We start from the raw sequence: 14,994 nt of genomic DNA on the forward strand, positions 1-14,994 counted from the left end.
TTTTAATTCAATGAGGAGCATAAATCGTGTATTATGTATTTTGACATTATCTCATATATCGTCTGCTATTTGATTTCACGTCGATGACAAGACTGAATTGCATCAAATTTTTTATTTAAGCGCCCTCTTTATTATAAACATTCCATGATATAAGTTATAAAATTAATCGCGAAAAAATATATCTATTTTTTATACAAATTGTAGATAAAATATTGTTTGTAGATATAATATATATTATATACATAAGTAAAAATTATTGTGTAACATAAATACCTGAATCATATAAATTGATAATTAGTGACTAATAAGAACTGTAAATATATAAAGTCAGTGATTTTCCTTCAAGGAAGATTAGTAACTAGTGTGCAGAATAAAGATTTTACGTTTTATCTATCAAGAAATTAGAAATATTTTTTCTACAAAAATAGGTTTTTTAAAAATGGTCACTGGACGAGCACTTCATTTTGTATTTAAAATACCAGATCGAAAATTAACAATTAAATTTTATCGAGAAATTCTTGGAATGAAGGTTAGGATTTTAATATAATATAAAGCGATTCGTTTTTATAGAAGTTTTTTTTTGCAGGTATTACGACATGAGGAATTTGCTGAAGGCTGCGAAGCGGCTTGCAATGGGTAATTAACTTCAATCTTGATATGCTTTTGTTTTCTTTATCGTTTAATGATATTATTTATTTAAAATATAATATCCAAAAGTTTTGAATAAATTATTGTGATTAAATATATTATTATTATATATATTATTATTATATTATATTATATTATATTATATTATATTATTATATTATATTATATATATATTATTATTATATTATATAATTATATTATAGTATATGATATTATACAGATATTATTATACAATGATTATATGATGATGATATTATTATATTATTATACTTAAATATTACGTAGGCCATATGGAAATAGATGGAGCAAAACTATGATAGGATATGGAACAGAAGATACTCATTTTGTAATAGAATTAACTTATAATTATGGGATTAAGGAATATAAAATGGGAAATGATTTTAATGGAATAACAATTCGATCTAAAGAAGTATTACAAAGGGCACATTCAGATGGATGGCCAATAAAAGAAGAAAATGGAATATTTGTTTTACAAGCACCTGGTGGTTACAAATATTATGTTATTGATGAATCACAACCCAAAAATAAAGGTATTAATGTATTAAAATGTATTAAAATATATTAAAATATTAATAATTTTAACACAAATAAAAATATATTTTTCTGTTATATTTACAGATCCTATTGAAAAAATAACTTTGTTTAGTTCAAATCTTCAAAAAACTATTGCTTATTGGAAAAATATTTTAGAATTAAAAATATTTAATCAAACTGAGAAAAGTGTACTGTTAGGATATGATGAAGATCAAGCAAAAATTGAATTTATAGATATTGGTAATTTATATATAAATAATATTATGATATTATTATATATTTTAATAAGTTCATAATAATGAAACATATAATTTCATTTGTTTAGGTACTGAAATTAATCATGCTGCAGCTTATGGACGCATAGCATTTTCAATTCCTTATGCAGAACAACCAGAAATTCAAAAAAAAATTAAAGATAATGGATATAAAATATTAACTGATTTAATCACTTTAGATACTCCAGGAAAAACTTCTGTAAGAGTAATTATTCTTGCTGATCCAGTAAGTACAATTATAATACTCTGCTTCTAAATATAAATTAATGCAAATATTAATAATAATTATAAACATTTTTAGGATGGTCATGAAATTTGCTTTGTAGATGATGAAGCATTTCGACAATTATCAGTTCCAGACTATGCTAGCGAAGCAATTTTAAATAGATATATTGCAAAAGAAAAATAAAAAATTAAATTATTTTCTAAAAAATATTTTTCTTGGAAAAGCATTTCAGTATTTTTACAAATTTGAAAGGCTGTGTTAATACTATTTTATTATTTTAAAAAAACACTATATAATTATTAATAATAAAAATGAATATATCAGCATGAATTTTAAATATTTACTCATACTTTATTATTAATGAATTATTAATATATTACTATATTATTACTATTATTATTTTATTGTTATTAATTATTAAATATGAACGAATTTATATATATATTTATATAATGAATAAAATATATATTTCATAATTTAATATTTCTATAAAGAATATTCTGGTGAAGGTTGTTATTAAGAATAAATAAAAATTTATTAAAAAAATGTCTTTATTACTAAAGATATCCATATCTATCCTACAGGTCATTGGCAATGACCCTTTACAATATGATTCAAATATATTGCAAAATATAATGCATTTAGTATGAAAAAAAGTTTGATGTATGAAATATATGCGTTTATTTCTAAAATACTTTGAAAACACCAATTTATTATAATATTATATGCAGTGTTTATAGTAATAATGAAGTTTATAAAAACACTTTTCTTTATATTCATTTGTGTTATTTTAATTAGTAAGTACTAAATTATTTTATTATATAATATTTTTATTGATTTTGTTATTTACTTTTCTTAGATAATATTAGTACAAAATTTAATATTGGGAAAGGTTTTGTTAAAAACAGAAAATCAAATGGAAAATCTGGAAATAGAAAATCATATGGATCTTTATATCATACATCAAATAGAGCAAATCCTAATTATGGCAAGTATCAATCATTTTTAAAAAGATTTTCTATATCTACATCTCATAGAAAACTTCCCTGTTTTAATAAACTATCTATTATCTATATATCTATTATTTTTAGCTAATTTTAAATATGTTATTAAATATTTATTCACATACACATTATATGAATATGAATATTGTTTATTTATTGTTAATTTTAAAACTATTTATAGCTCAAGCAAATAAAAATATTAATACACAATTTTTAAATGCTGAGAGTGGAGGAGCAACACGATTAAGTAAGTATTTTTAACTAGTTTGTTTTTTTTATGATATTAAATATAAAATGTAAATTATATGAAATTTTTTTAATTAGTTCAAACAAAGCCTTTTCAACCATTATATCCTACAAAGCCTATTTCAGTTTTACAAAATGGAGAAAAACAAAAAAATGAAAACAAACAAACCTCATCTTTTTATCCATCTGCACCACAACAAGATCATATTATGAAATCTGCTACAGCACAAAATTATGGTATAAATAATATAAACATATATTATATTTAATATTATTGTTATTATTGTATTATTATGTATTAAAAATATGTATATTGTAGATCAGATAACATCACATCAAACAAATTTTCCCTGGAGCAATCCCTATTTAGGAAATAATAGACAAAGTACAATTCAAACACATATAATTAATAAGCCACCAATATCGAATCAACCAGGAATTGTACCAAATTCTCAACCTCCTCCAATTGGATTCAAAGATTATGTTTATCCACAGAGTCATATAACTTCGGCTAATACTCAATCTATACATAGAGAATATCCTCCTTATCCTACACATCATATGCCTTTAAGTAACACATGGCCAAATTCAGTTTCTTCTCTACCTTATCAAACGAATTCAATGCCATTAAGAAATCCTTATTCTGTACATTCTTCTGAAGGTATTTATAATACACATGGACAACCTTCTTATTCAACACATTATCCAACAACACATATATTAGCACAACCTGCAGTACAACCATTTGTACCTGGTCAAACTATTCTAATGGTACCAGGGCAACAAGATTCTGGTCGAGGTTTTGGTCAAATGATCAAGGAAGCTCTTGTATTTTCAACTATTAATGCAGGTGTTAATAGAATATTAAATCCTCATACTACTCATGATTATGTAGAAAATAGACCTGATTCTACTTCAACAACTACAACTCATATTACTTATAACAATCAATATTTTAATACTCCACTTGGAGTTAATGATGAGAAAATGAATTCCACAAATGTATTACAAGTAACTGGATTTCCTAATAATTCAACTGGAATATTTACTTCTAATATAGACAATGGTAAGTTTCTTTATCAGAAAATCATATTTCATATGTATTAAATATTCTTATTAATATATCTTGTTCACATTTAGTTCATAGAAACGGAATACCCATTATTGAATCTCATATAAATGAGAATATAAATACTTCTACAATTGTGTCAAGTGATCAAAAAAATCTATCTAACAATGAATCTATAAGCATAAATAACACATTTTTTTATAAAATTTCGGATGATGAACTTTTTAAAATATCAGAAGAATTATTTGCAAAAAGTTCGCGCAATATATATAAATTTATAAAATTGAATTTACAAACTAAAGTTACATCTCTTAATGTAACAGATGAAGCTAAAGAATCGTATGTTGTAATTATTTACTTTTTTTAACTTTTAACTGATTTCAATAATTTTTAATTTTTATTAATTTTTTTTTTCTAGATTATTTAAAATAGAATCAAAATTGTTAGATTATCCATCAATTTATGTAACACGATCTCTATATAATAGTTATGAATATGATTTTCGTAAGAAATTGAATCGTACTTTGGAAACAAGAAAACAAGAAAATCTTTTGATTGATGCATTTTTAAATACAAATGAGATGACAATAGCTATGCAATGGTTAGCTGATCATGGATTCATTGATCCAGATGATTTTGAAAGAAAAGATGTACTTCGTCGAATTTGGTTTACTATATTCAGCGGAAGTACATGCGGATTTGAACGTGTATTTGCATCTGAAAATTATGGTACAGCTATTATTGGTGTACAAGATTGGATTTATTTCGAATATCTAGAATCTTTGAAACGTATAGATTATATGGGTTACGTAGATAAATTAGATTTTGGAAATGTAAGTTATTTAAAATATATTAGTTATTTAAAAAATATTAAAGAATTATACTCATTATAATAATATTATTTTAATCATCTAATATATTTATTTTTTCAGAGTGCTTCATTACTAAAATTAAATTTTCAAATAGATGGGATTGTTAGATCAAATGTAACAATATTTGTGGGTACTTTACCTGAGTTGGAAATGGCTTTGTACACGATATGCTTTTATGCAAGATCAAATAATCTTTGTCCAGTTTCTTTTGGTGGTACAAAGTTTAATATTTATACTCATTCATTTATACATTTCGGAAACGAAGTTATAGATCTTGGACTTCCAATTTTCTAATATGCAAGATAATATATATGCAGTAGATGTATTTAGAATTTAATATAATATATAGTATATACATATATGTAATTGAATATAAGGTAATTAATAAGTAATAAAAATTAGATTATTAAAAAAATAATGTCTCATAATATTAATTTATTAATAATATTTACATAGATTATTAAGAATAATTTATTATTATAAATAAAAAATATATATATATTGTTTTCTTCTGAAATTTTTGTTATTTGTTTAAATTAATATTTAATTTTTTTTTCATGGTACGATTTCAGAAAATTAAGATTTAATTTTTCCTGAAAAATAAAATTATAATATAAAAATTTATTTATTGAAAAAAATATTTTTAAATAATTTGAAAAAAGTTATATTGTATAATTGTAAATAATATTTACAATCAAAAATCAGAAACATATAATTATCTTTGGATTTATTATTAAATTATTTTATTATATCTTTATTATTTGTTGTAAATTTATCAAATAATAATGTGAGAAAAAACCTATAATGTATAATTCATGCTACAATTCCGAACTACTTTCAACATGGATAGTATGCATCAATTTGTGGGAAGTCTTTTAGTAACGGATTAACCATCAAGTAGTGCGCATCGAACAATTCACAGAAAGACTCTTGATTGTTTTTAAATTACAAAATAGTAAAAAAAAAATTAGACAACAGAGATATGAACATCAAGCTAATTCTAATTTGTACGATTCTTGTGTTGTTTGTTTTTGGTAAGCAAGTCTTTTTTTTTATATAAATTTTTTTTTTTTTGATTGTTTGAAATAATAAAAAATTCTTTCTTGACTGAACAGTTTAATTATATAGCGATGAATTTATTAGATTCTATTGTGAAAAATATTCCATGAATTAAAACATTAAAAAATATTTATGAGATATTTTTGAGGAATATTTTTTGAGAATAAATTTGACGAAAGTTTTTTAAAATAGAAAAGCATCAGAAATTTAAATTTCTAAACAATTTATAAGAAATAATCAAATTCTGAAAAAGAAAAAAATTTGCGTTTATTCAAAAATAAATTATTCTATGATTTATTTAATTATATATTAAATTATATAAAATTATACAAAATTGCATCATAAAATTTCAACCAAACAGATCATAACAATTCATCAAGGAAGTTTTATTCGAACATATGCGAGTATTATATTACTCACTTGTCAGCATTTGATAAATTTGTAAAGAAGGAAAAAAACTTTTAGTTCTTCTAGAAAGTAACCATACAGTGGTTGGCATTGAATCACTCCAATGAATCTTAAATTAATTCCATGAAACAAAAATAATTCTATAAGCATAATTAAAAAACTAACGAATATTTAAAATTAGGTAAATTCCTCGATATAACAAGATTTCTCTATAAGCGATATCATTTCGATAATTTTAATCTAACAATTTTATTTATTTTTTTAAAATCTTTTCTCATATCAAATGTAATAATATATTAAAACAATATAAAAAATTCTAAAAATATATTTCTTTATTTTTATAAAAATGATTTATAAATAATTATATTAATATTTTAAACTATTTTAAATTTTATTTTCTATACTACTATTAAATAAATTTAATGAAAATAATCAAGTTGATGTGTTAATAATATATCATTATTTTATTTAGCAAATTGTTAAATTGTTAGAGGCTGCAATAATCTATCATAGAATGATAGAGACATTCAATTGTGGGTGGAATATTATGAATCGTATAATATACGTGAGCACTTATATTAATAAAATTGATATTATTCCACTCAAACTCTTTGACTTGATATATTCCATTTAACCAATAATAACTTCTACGTATAAAGCTTTAAATTTTGTTGAATGGATTACATTTGGATTGCATTTTGTTCGTATAGGATAATTATTTGAATACGTAATATCCGTCAAGATTTTATTTAGTGATCTCATTCATTTTACGCTTCGTTAATTAAGTAACAAGTAATTTGTACATAATATATATAAGTTATATACGATTTTTACAAAAGTTAAAAAATATTATATTTAATCATAATGATTTTTTTCGCATAGTTGATATTGGAAATGGAAAATCGAGTAAACGGAGAACCGGAAGTAGTGGATGGGGATCTGTATTTCGTTCAAGATCAACACCTCGTCCTCGTATATCCCAAACATCAAATCAAGGTAATTTTTATCATTTCATATTCAAATGCATATATAAAATATTGTTTTTCTTATCATTTCATACTGAAATGCATATATAAAATTTTTATTTTTTATTTTTTAAAATTATTATTTCTCAATATATAATTATCGATTAATTTATGCGGACCGATTAATTTTTTGTAAACAATCGATGATAAATTGAGATTAAGAATAATTAATTGAGATTAAGAATAAGATTTATCAATTATTTAATAATTGATAACTTTTTTTATACAGGAAGTTCAAATCCAAATAAAATAGGATGGAATGTGCCAGATAAAAAACCAACTGGAACCAATACTGCCCCTAAACCATCTGCTCCTATATCCGAACAAAGTGCTAAAACTAGTGCAACGAATGTACAATCTGGTTATAATCCCTCAGGTATTCAATTTTTTTTTCAATTAGATAAATTATAACTATAACATAAGGAATTATTTATAAAATATTATTTATAAAATATTTAATAAAAAATTAACAAATTTAATAATAATTTTTAGGTGGATATCCTCGTCAACCAGCAAGTAATCCTTATTATACAAATCCTAATCAACCCTATAATCCATCAATTGGACAAAGTCATAATCCTTCACTTGGTCAAGGATACAATCCTTCTTTAGGTTCTGGTTATAATCTAGGTGGTAATCCTGGAATAGGAGGACATGTACCTTATGGAACACAATCTTATAATGGATATAATCCAGGACACTCATATAATTCACCATTGGGACAGTTCAATCCATCTATGGGTCAAATACCACAACAAATCTTTGTACAACAAGCACAGAGACCTGGTATTGGACAACTTGCAAAAGAAGCATTTGTTTTTGCTGGTGTAAGCGCAGGAGTGAATGCAGCTGTTAATAGATTACTACCAGGAGGAATATATGGCACTAGAGGCACTGGAGGAGGCTCTCATACTGAAATTACGTATAATAATTATTATAATAATGGGACTGCACCTGTCCCAATTTCAAATGCTGAACAATCGGCAGTTAATGTAGCTCAATCTACAACTACATCAACTATTCAGTCTCAGTCAACTCAAACAGCCCAATCTGCTGTTGAAGCATCACAAACTTCCCAAATTAATGCAGGTACTAACAATGCATCACCAACTAATACAAATTCTCAAGAATCAGCGCAAAATAATCCCAATCCATTGGGATTTATCACTTCCAATGATGATATTAAAAAACTAACAGAAAGTTTATTTGAGAAAGAGAAGAACAATGCTCTTAAATATATAACAATAAATTTGCAAGGTCAGAAGAAAGATGATAGTACCAGTGATGATGCTGCTGAACCGTGAGTATTATATTTATGAATGTTGTTGTAATATTAAATTTGTGAATATTATGAAATTATGAAATTTATGAAATTAAAAAATAAATTACGCGAATTCTACATTTTATATATTTACGAATTTTTATGTTTAATATATTTTAGGTTGCTAAGTGTGAAAGATGAAGCTTATGAAATTCCAACAATAAAAGCCATAATAATGTTACATAATAATTATGAATTGGATGTTAAAGTAAAAGAGGTAGTCACATCAGAAGAGCGTAAAGAAGAATCTGAACTCCTTGATAAAATTCTTGAAACAGACATAATAAAAACAACTATGAAATTTTTAGTTGATAAAGGATACATTCAAGATGATGAATTTGAATTTAAAGACACTATGAAACGCATATGGTTTTCTCAATTTAAACGAATCGACGGAGATGCATCAAGTTCTGGTTTTGAAACAGTATTCCTAGCTGAACAATTTGATTCAGATATAATTGGATTACATAATTGGATCTATTACGCGAAACAAGAAGCAGAGAAGAAGCTCAATTATCTTGGATATATCAAAGAAGTCAAATTGGGTGACGTAAGTAACAAAAGATAATAATTAAAACAATAATGACTAATAATTAAAACAATTTATATTTACAATGTTTACTGTATTATGTTTTATAGAAAGCAGCAGTTTTAAAAGTACGTTCATCATTAAATGAAATAGTACAACCTATCACAACTCTCTTTGTTGGTACATCACCAGAATTGGAATTTGCTTTGTATACGATGTGTTTTTTTACTCGACCGAATAACGTTTGTCCAATTTCTTTAGGAGGGACTGAATTTGTAATTTTTGTAAGCAGAATCAATTACTTTGGAAAAGATATTTTAATTTCGGGATATCCTGATATTTAATTGGATTGAAAAATATTTATAACATTAAATTTATGACATATAAAATTTTATAGTAAATTTAATAGATTTTGTGCGATTAATTTTAGAGCTTAATGATTAATACGTTATAATATTGATTTGTTGAATGTTATATATATAATATAACAAATGAAAAATTTATTAAAAATATTTAGAAGAATTAAAAAATTTATAAGAATTTAAATTCTTATAAATAAATAAATATATAATTAGAGTTTTTTTTCAAATACATAAAAATATAGAAGAGATACCTGAACAATTTTTGTCTGTCGTGTTTCTAAATTCGTTAATTCTAATAGAGGCACTATGGATGGTCGTCCGTGAGCACATTGAGTAGGAATTTTCGTTTCATTTAATAATTTCAAAAGCCATTTACATTCTTTTAATGTTAGTGAATGTCCAAATTTTATAGCTCCTAAAATACTCACCATAAATGATAATGATAATATATTTGTTGACATTAAATAATATGTATGAATGAAAAATATATATTCTATTTATACTTTATATATGATGTTTGTTAAATTTATGAAATTAAAAAAAAATATATATATATATAAAAGAAAAAAGAGCATACCATGGCAAGCTTTCATTACAATTGCATTATGTATAGTAATTGGTAAATCATTAATTTGATAGTTTATATATTTTGTAGAATTTTGTATTAATTCGTTTAAAAGATTTTGTATATTTAATTTTAATTTCAATTCACTATAATTGTTTTTTTTTAAACATTCTGGCACTGTTCGTATTATTATGTTATTGTTATCTAATATATTAAAAGTTATACCAAATCTTCTTAACATTTTATGATTAGATAAAAGTAAATTGCAACTCTTTGCAGATAGTTTTACAACCACAGGATTTTTTAATTTGATAGAAAATAATTGATTTCTTATTTGTGATTTGTATTCTAAAAATTAATATTTTATAATTAATATATCTTAATATTATACTAATATTTTCTTTTATACGAAATTATATTATATTATAAATATTAAAAATTGGTAAAAAAATTATATCATAAATAAACAATAGTAAAATTATATTATAAATTTTTACCATGAAGTAATTGTTCATATCTTATCCTTTCATGAATTGCATGTTGATCCATTAATAAAAGTATCTTTACATTATTTTGAATTACTAATCCTACTATTAGTTCATTGTTCAATTGTCCTAATATCTGAAAAACATAAGTAACGTAGTATACTATATGCATTTTTTATTTCTTATTTCAACTTACTTTAATAAATTTTAACAGTTTTTTATTTATTTTAAATTCACAAAATCGATCATTTTTACATAGACGCACATCAATTTCTTGATGAGGTAATATATCTGGAACTTAGAATATAAATTAAATATCATAAATTAGATTTTATAATTTAATTTATTATAATTAAAAAAATAATTTAAAAAAATAACTTACTTTGCAATTCAGATTTTACTTTAATTGAGTATAAATTTTCATCATATGCATTTAAAATATTTGTTTGTATTAATTTTGTATTTCCACGCAATAGTTTATGTAATTTTTCTGGTAAAAAATCAAAATGCTTATAAAATCTTAAAGAATTATTTTCACATTGTTTCAAATTTTTAGAATCAGACCAGTTAGACCACTCAGAAAGTGTTAATTGAATGCTTTTTGTATTTTGCAAAGTAGATGTATGTAATTGCATTAAATGATCTGTAATTAGCTGTATTTCATTATTTTTAAATTTTTGTTTATTAGCTTTATTGCTACATTTTGAATCATTAACAGACAAAGGTTTAATATCTTTTATAAAAATATTTATTATCTTGTTTTTAATACTTTGTAATAAATTATATATATTAGAAAGCATTAATGTTCTTTTTCCATTCTCTATAATAAAAATGTATTCATTACATATAATGAATAATAGAATAAAAATTGCCTCTTTCTCGACTATTTGTTTTTTGAAGAATTTTAGTGTATTAATAAAAATAGTGGAAATTATTTGCAAAATTAAAGGGCAATGAACAAGTTTATTATTTATAAAAATATGCTGAGGGACAGTAAAATTAGAATTTGATATTCCAATATATGCACAGAATTTGATATCAGATTTTTGTTTAGATCTTATAAACCATACTTTATGAAACATTACTTTTTTATTATATAACAATTTAAAAATGTTTATTGGATTATGTGGCTTAGTAATTATCATGGTAACTTTTTTAATTTTATCATCTCTAATAGTGAATGAAGTCTGCAAATACAATATAATATATTATATTATACATATAATATTTCTACTATATTACACATATATTTCTATCTATATATACTATTTCTATCTATATATAATGAGAAATAAAATATAATAAATATAAAAATATAATTTATTATTAAGCATTTATTTACTTGAGGATTGGCTATAGCAATGTTTTCAATTAAATAATACATAAAAGCTATATTCCATTTGTTTAGGGATAATTCATGAAATCCATAAATAGTTATTGTGGTACCCTGAGAAGGTCTTCTTTCAGTCCTTTCAATGTTTGATTCGTGATATATTTTGAAAATCTGTTAATAAAAAAATTTTTCAAAAATTTTAAATTTTTGTTAAATAATATTTAAAATCTATTTTTAAAAATATTACCTTCATATATGTTTTAGATGAATTATAATATCTAGAAGTTATCATCATTATATTAGACAATCTACGAATATTAATAAGTGTTTGCTTTTTCCAGTTATGAATATCATGTCTAATTGGATAATTGCAATAATTTTTGTTATTATATTCTGCAATTGTTTTTAATTCTGCTTTCGGTATTCCTATACCATTATCTATTACTTGAATTTTACGTTCTTCACTGTGAAATCGTATTGCAATTGATGTAGCATTGACGTGTAAAGAATTTGACACCTAATAAAGAAAAATTTAAAAATATTCTAAACATTTTTTATAATTTATGAAGGGAAAAATGAGACATATTAATTTAAATTAATTTAAAAGTATTACGTACCAATTCTGAGACACAGTTGGCAATATTCATTACATTGACTGCAATCATTGACGTTTCCATTTTAACATTTAAAACAATATTTTTGTCTCTCTTTATTAATGATCAAATAATGAACTGTTCAAATTATGTTGCACACAATATTATGATAAAATATATTATTCATAAATTTAGATATAATGATTAATCATTAAAATTTCTTTTTTATATGAGAAATTTATAAATTTTAATTCTCAGGAATGTATGCAAAAATTTAAATTTAAATTTTGAAATCGAACGCGCGTAATTTTAATCGATATAAGTATGTCGACAAATGTGAATGTAGCACATATATATAATATATAATACATAAATATATATGAAGTTGCATAAAAATAGTTAAATATTTAATTCATTTACAATAGATATCTAAATTATTATAAGATTACGATAATCATCTTTATCTGTGTTGTGTTATTCATATTTATTTTGATCAAAATTACTCATGTTCGATTTCGAAATTTAAATTCTTGCATGTCCTGTAATACGTTGTGAGATTAAAATTTATAAATTTAAAAAAAAAATTTTTTTTAATTATCTATCATCATATTTGTAAAAATTTTTTTTTAACTTTGTTAACAAATTATTAATAAAAAACATTAACCCAATCATGGAATGCAATTAATAGTATTGCACTCCAGATCAAGTACAAATAAGTTCAAACAACAAGAAATTAGAAATTAGAAATTAGAAAAAATTATATCGAATTAGATTTTATTCAAGAATAATAAATACATTAATAATTGTTCTTATACAATATACGGATGAAAATCGAATTTATTCGTCTTTCAAAAAGAATAATGTCTAATTATAATATAAACAAATAAATATAAAACGTTTCGTAAGCTTAAAAGTATCTTATAGAAAATGCATTAATGCATTAATTTAATATAACATTTTTTGCATATATTAATAACTATGACATGTTGATCATTAATAAATAATTATTGAAAAAAATTTTATATTAAAATTGAAAAGAGAAGATTGTTTGAAATTTTAGCTCCAAAATAGTTTGAAAATTAGAATTTTGAATAGAAAGAAAAAAAAATAAAAATAACAAAATTTGTATATACTATTTTTAATATGTTCGATAGTATAATGTAATAGTATAATAGTATAATATGCGTTAATCATTAATAAATAATTAATAAAAAAAAATTTCATATAAAATTGATATAAAAAACTTGACCGAAGTTTTATCTTTAAAATGCAAATTTAAAAATAATTTAAAATCATAATTTTAAATAAGAATTAAGTAATTAATAAATTTTCCTTTTGTTTTATATATTATTACTATCTTATATTACTATATTATAATACTATATTATATTACTATATTATATTATTACTAGAACTTCAAATACCTCTTTGCACATTCTGTTATGCTAGTAACAAGTCGGAGCTTTGAATATCCAAACACGAGATGGCGCTGATCTTGGAAACTTTTTAGATTGCTCTAACTTATCGGTAAAATCTAATCATTTAAAAATTTGAAAACTGTTAGAATCAAAGAACAGAATAGATTACTAAGATTAAATATAATAATTTAGAAATTAAATTAAAGAAGAATGATAAGTAAGTATGATAAAGGAAAAATAAAATAATGAAGAAAAAAATGAACATTAATATTCATGCATTATATGTGTTTTATGTGATTTCTTATAAATAAATAAGTTTTTTAAGTAGCATAAAAATTAGTTTTTTGTATATGTTGTATATATATTTTTCAATTTTGTATTTTTTCTGTACTATAAGATTTTGAAAATAGGAATATTTAATATTTAAAGGATTGAGTTTTTTAAAGTAAATTTGTTAAAATAAATTTAAAAAAAAATTTTTTTTAAATTATACATTTTGGTTTAAAATTTTTTTGTATTAACATTATTGTATTATTAATTATTTACATTTTCAATGTTTACTTACGAAAATTTTTAAAAATTTGTAAGAATATTATTATCGATCTTAAATTTCCTAATATTTTCAAAAACAAAAATTTTTATAAAATTTTATGATATAGTTATTTATGAAATACTTATTATTTACATATTTACATTAATATATTTATTATTTAATCCAGCTTTAGTTTTATTTTGCATTTTGAATCATTTTTTTAAGTCTGGAAATATTTATCTTTTGCATATTTACAAAATAGCATATAAATGCTGCTATTTTCTTATTGAATGTTTTTAATTTTTTTAATGTTTCTAAAATTTTTTTAATCTCAAAGAATTTTCGAATATACCATACACGTTTTACATAAATTTATATGTAAAATAATTTCTCTAATTTTTCATATTAAAAAATATTAAAAAATATTTTAAGTGAAAATTGAACAAATTACATAAAAAATCATATATTA

The 14,994-nt window shown here is 22.2% G+C and overlaps 4 protein-coding genes and 1 long non-coding RNA gene across 7 annotated transcripts; 3 read left to right on the forward strand and 2 right to left on the reverse strand.

Moving 5' to 3' along the window:
* The first annotated feature begins 126 nt into the window (after window positions 1-126).
* On the forward strand, window positions 127-2,250 carry LOC107993103 (glyoxalase domain-containing protein 4). Its single transcript, XM_017049317.2, has 6 exons — window positions 127-529; window positions 587-636; window positions 934-1,199; window positions 1,288-1,443; window positions 1,529-1,704; window positions 1,780-2,250. Exons 1-6 carry the CDS (start codon window positions 440-442, stop codon window positions 1,885-1,887), a joined length of 846 nt encoding a protein of 281 aa, XP_016904806.1. The 5' UTR covers window positions 127-439; the 3' UTR covers window positions 1,888-2,250.
* LOC133666762 (uncharacterized) lies at window positions 2,237-5,724 on the reverse strand. The gene is made up of 2 exons (XR_009831351.1): window positions 5,588-5,724; window positions 2,237-5,488 (listed from the first exon to the last, which is right to left on the reverse strand). It is a non-coding gene; the product is annotated as an uncharacterized LOC133666762 (long non-coding RNA).
* LOC107993132 (uncharacterized) lies at window positions 2,308-5,310 on the forward strand. 2 transcript variants are annotated; one of them, XM_017049377.2, is made up of 8 exons: window positions 2,308-2,501; window positions 2,564-2,692; window positions 2,890-2,955; window positions 3,033-3,191; window positions 3,274-4,020; window positions 4,095-4,362; window positions 4,442-4,856; window positions 4,956-5,310. In XM_017049377.2, exons 1-8 carry the CDS (start codon window positions 2,450-2,452, stop codon window positions 5,187-5,189), a joined length of 2,070 nt encoding a protein of 689 aa, XP_016904866.1. In that variant the 5' UTR covers window positions 2,308-2,449; the 3' UTR covers window positions 5,190-5,310. The 2 variants fall into 2 exon arrangements, with proteins under 2 accessions (XP_016904866.1, XP_016904867.1); XM_017049378.2 differs by having other exon boundaries at window positions 3,081-3,191.
* A 4-nt stretch (window positions 5,725-5,728) lies between the features above and the next one.
* Window positions 5,729-10,654, forward strand: LOC107993115 (endoribonuclease CG2145). Its single transcript, XM_017049348.2, has 6 exons — window positions 5,729-5,929; window positions 7,245-7,358; window positions 7,617-7,763; window positions 7,880-8,687; window positions 8,829-9,258; window positions 9,348-10,654. The coding sequence occupies exons 1-6, from the start codon at window positions 5,878-5,880 to the stop codon at window positions 9,579-9,581; spliced, it is 1,785 nt and encodes a 594-aa protein (XP_016904837.1). The 5' UTR covers window positions 5,729-5,877; the 3' UTR covers window positions 9,582-10,654.
* On the reverse strand, window positions 10,079-14,333 carry LOC107993116 (DNA mismatch repair protein MutL-like). Of its 2 annotated transcripts, XM_062080090.1 has the most exons (8): window positions 14,000-14,171; window positions 12,600-12,713; window positions 12,230-12,499; window positions 11,992-12,153; window positions 11,032-11,836; window positions 10,846-10,946; window positions 10,662-10,785; window positions 10,079-10,512 (listed from the first exon to the last, which is right to left on the reverse strand). In XM_062080090.1, the coding sequence occupies exons 2-8, from the start codon at window positions 12,657-12,659 to the stop codon at window positions 10,097-10,099; spliced, it is 1,938 nt and encodes a 645-aa protein (XP_061936074.1). In that variant the 5' UTR covers window positions 12,660-12,713; window positions 14,000-14,171; the 3' UTR covers window positions 10,079-10,096. The 2 variants fall into 2 exon arrangements, with proteins under 2 accessions (XP_061936074.1, XP_061936075.1); XM_062080091.1 differs by having other exon boundaries at window positions 10,079-10,785; window positions 14,000-14,333.
* Between the last annotated feature and the right edge of the window lie 661 nt (window positions 14,334-14,994).

Source organism: Apis cerana, linkage group LG10 (assembly GCF_029169275.1).
Source record: "Apis cerana isolate GH-2021 linkage group LG10, AcerK_1.0, whole genome shotgun sequence".
NCBI classification, from domain to species: Eukaryota; Metazoa; Arthropoda; class Insecta; order Hymenoptera; family Apidae; genus Apis; species Apis cerana.

Bases quoted from the DNA above. Each gene is read 5' to 3' on its own strand.
- LOC107993103 (XM_017049317.2), top strand. From the start codon at position 440: ATGGTCACTGGACGAGCACTTCATTTTGTATTTAAAATACCAGATCGA. The intron at 1,200-1,287 runs GTATTAATGTAT...TTATATTTACAG, and splicing joins ATCACAACCCAAAAATAAAG to ATCCTATTGAAAAAATAACT. The intron at 1,705-1,779 runs GTAAGTACAATT...AAACATTTTTAG, and splicing joins TAATTATTCTTGCTGATCCA to GATGGTCATGAAATTTGCTT.
- LOC107993115 (XM_017049348.2), top strand. From the start codon at position 5,878: ATGAACATCAAGCTAATTCTAATTTGTACGATTCTTGTGTTGTTTGTT. The intron at 5,930-7,244 runs GTAAGCAAGTCT...TTTTTCGCATAG, and splicing joins TCTTGTGTTGTTTGTTTTTG to TTGATATTGGAAATGGAAAA. The intron at 9,259-9,347 runs GTAAGTAACAAA...TATGTTTTATAG, and splicing joins AAGAAGTCAAATTGGGTGAC to AAAGCAGCAGTTTTAAAAGT.
- LOC107993132 (XM_017049377.2), top strand. From the start codon at position 2,450: ATGAAGTTTATAAAAACACTTTTCTTTATATTCATTTGTGTTATTTTA. The intron at 3,192-3,273 runs GTATAAATAATA...TGTATATTGTAG, and splicing joins TGCTACAGCACAAAATTATG to ATCAGATAACATCACATCAA. The intron at 4,363-4,441 runs GTATGTTGTAAT...TTTTTTTTCTAG, and splicing joins ACAGATGAAGCTAAAGAATC to ATTATTTAAAATAGAATCAA.
- LOC107993116 (XM_062080090.1), bottom strand. From the start codon at position 12,659: ATGGAAACGTCAATGATTGCAGTCAATGTAATGAATATTGCCAACTGT. The intron at 12,154-12,229 runs GTAATATTTTTA...TTTTATTAACAG, and splicing joins CATCTAAAACATATATGAAG to ATTTTCAAAATATATCACGA. The intron at 10,786-10,845 runs GTAAGTTGAAAT...TATGTTTTTCAG, and splicing joins AACTGTTAAAATTTATTAAA to ATATTAGGACAATTGAACAA.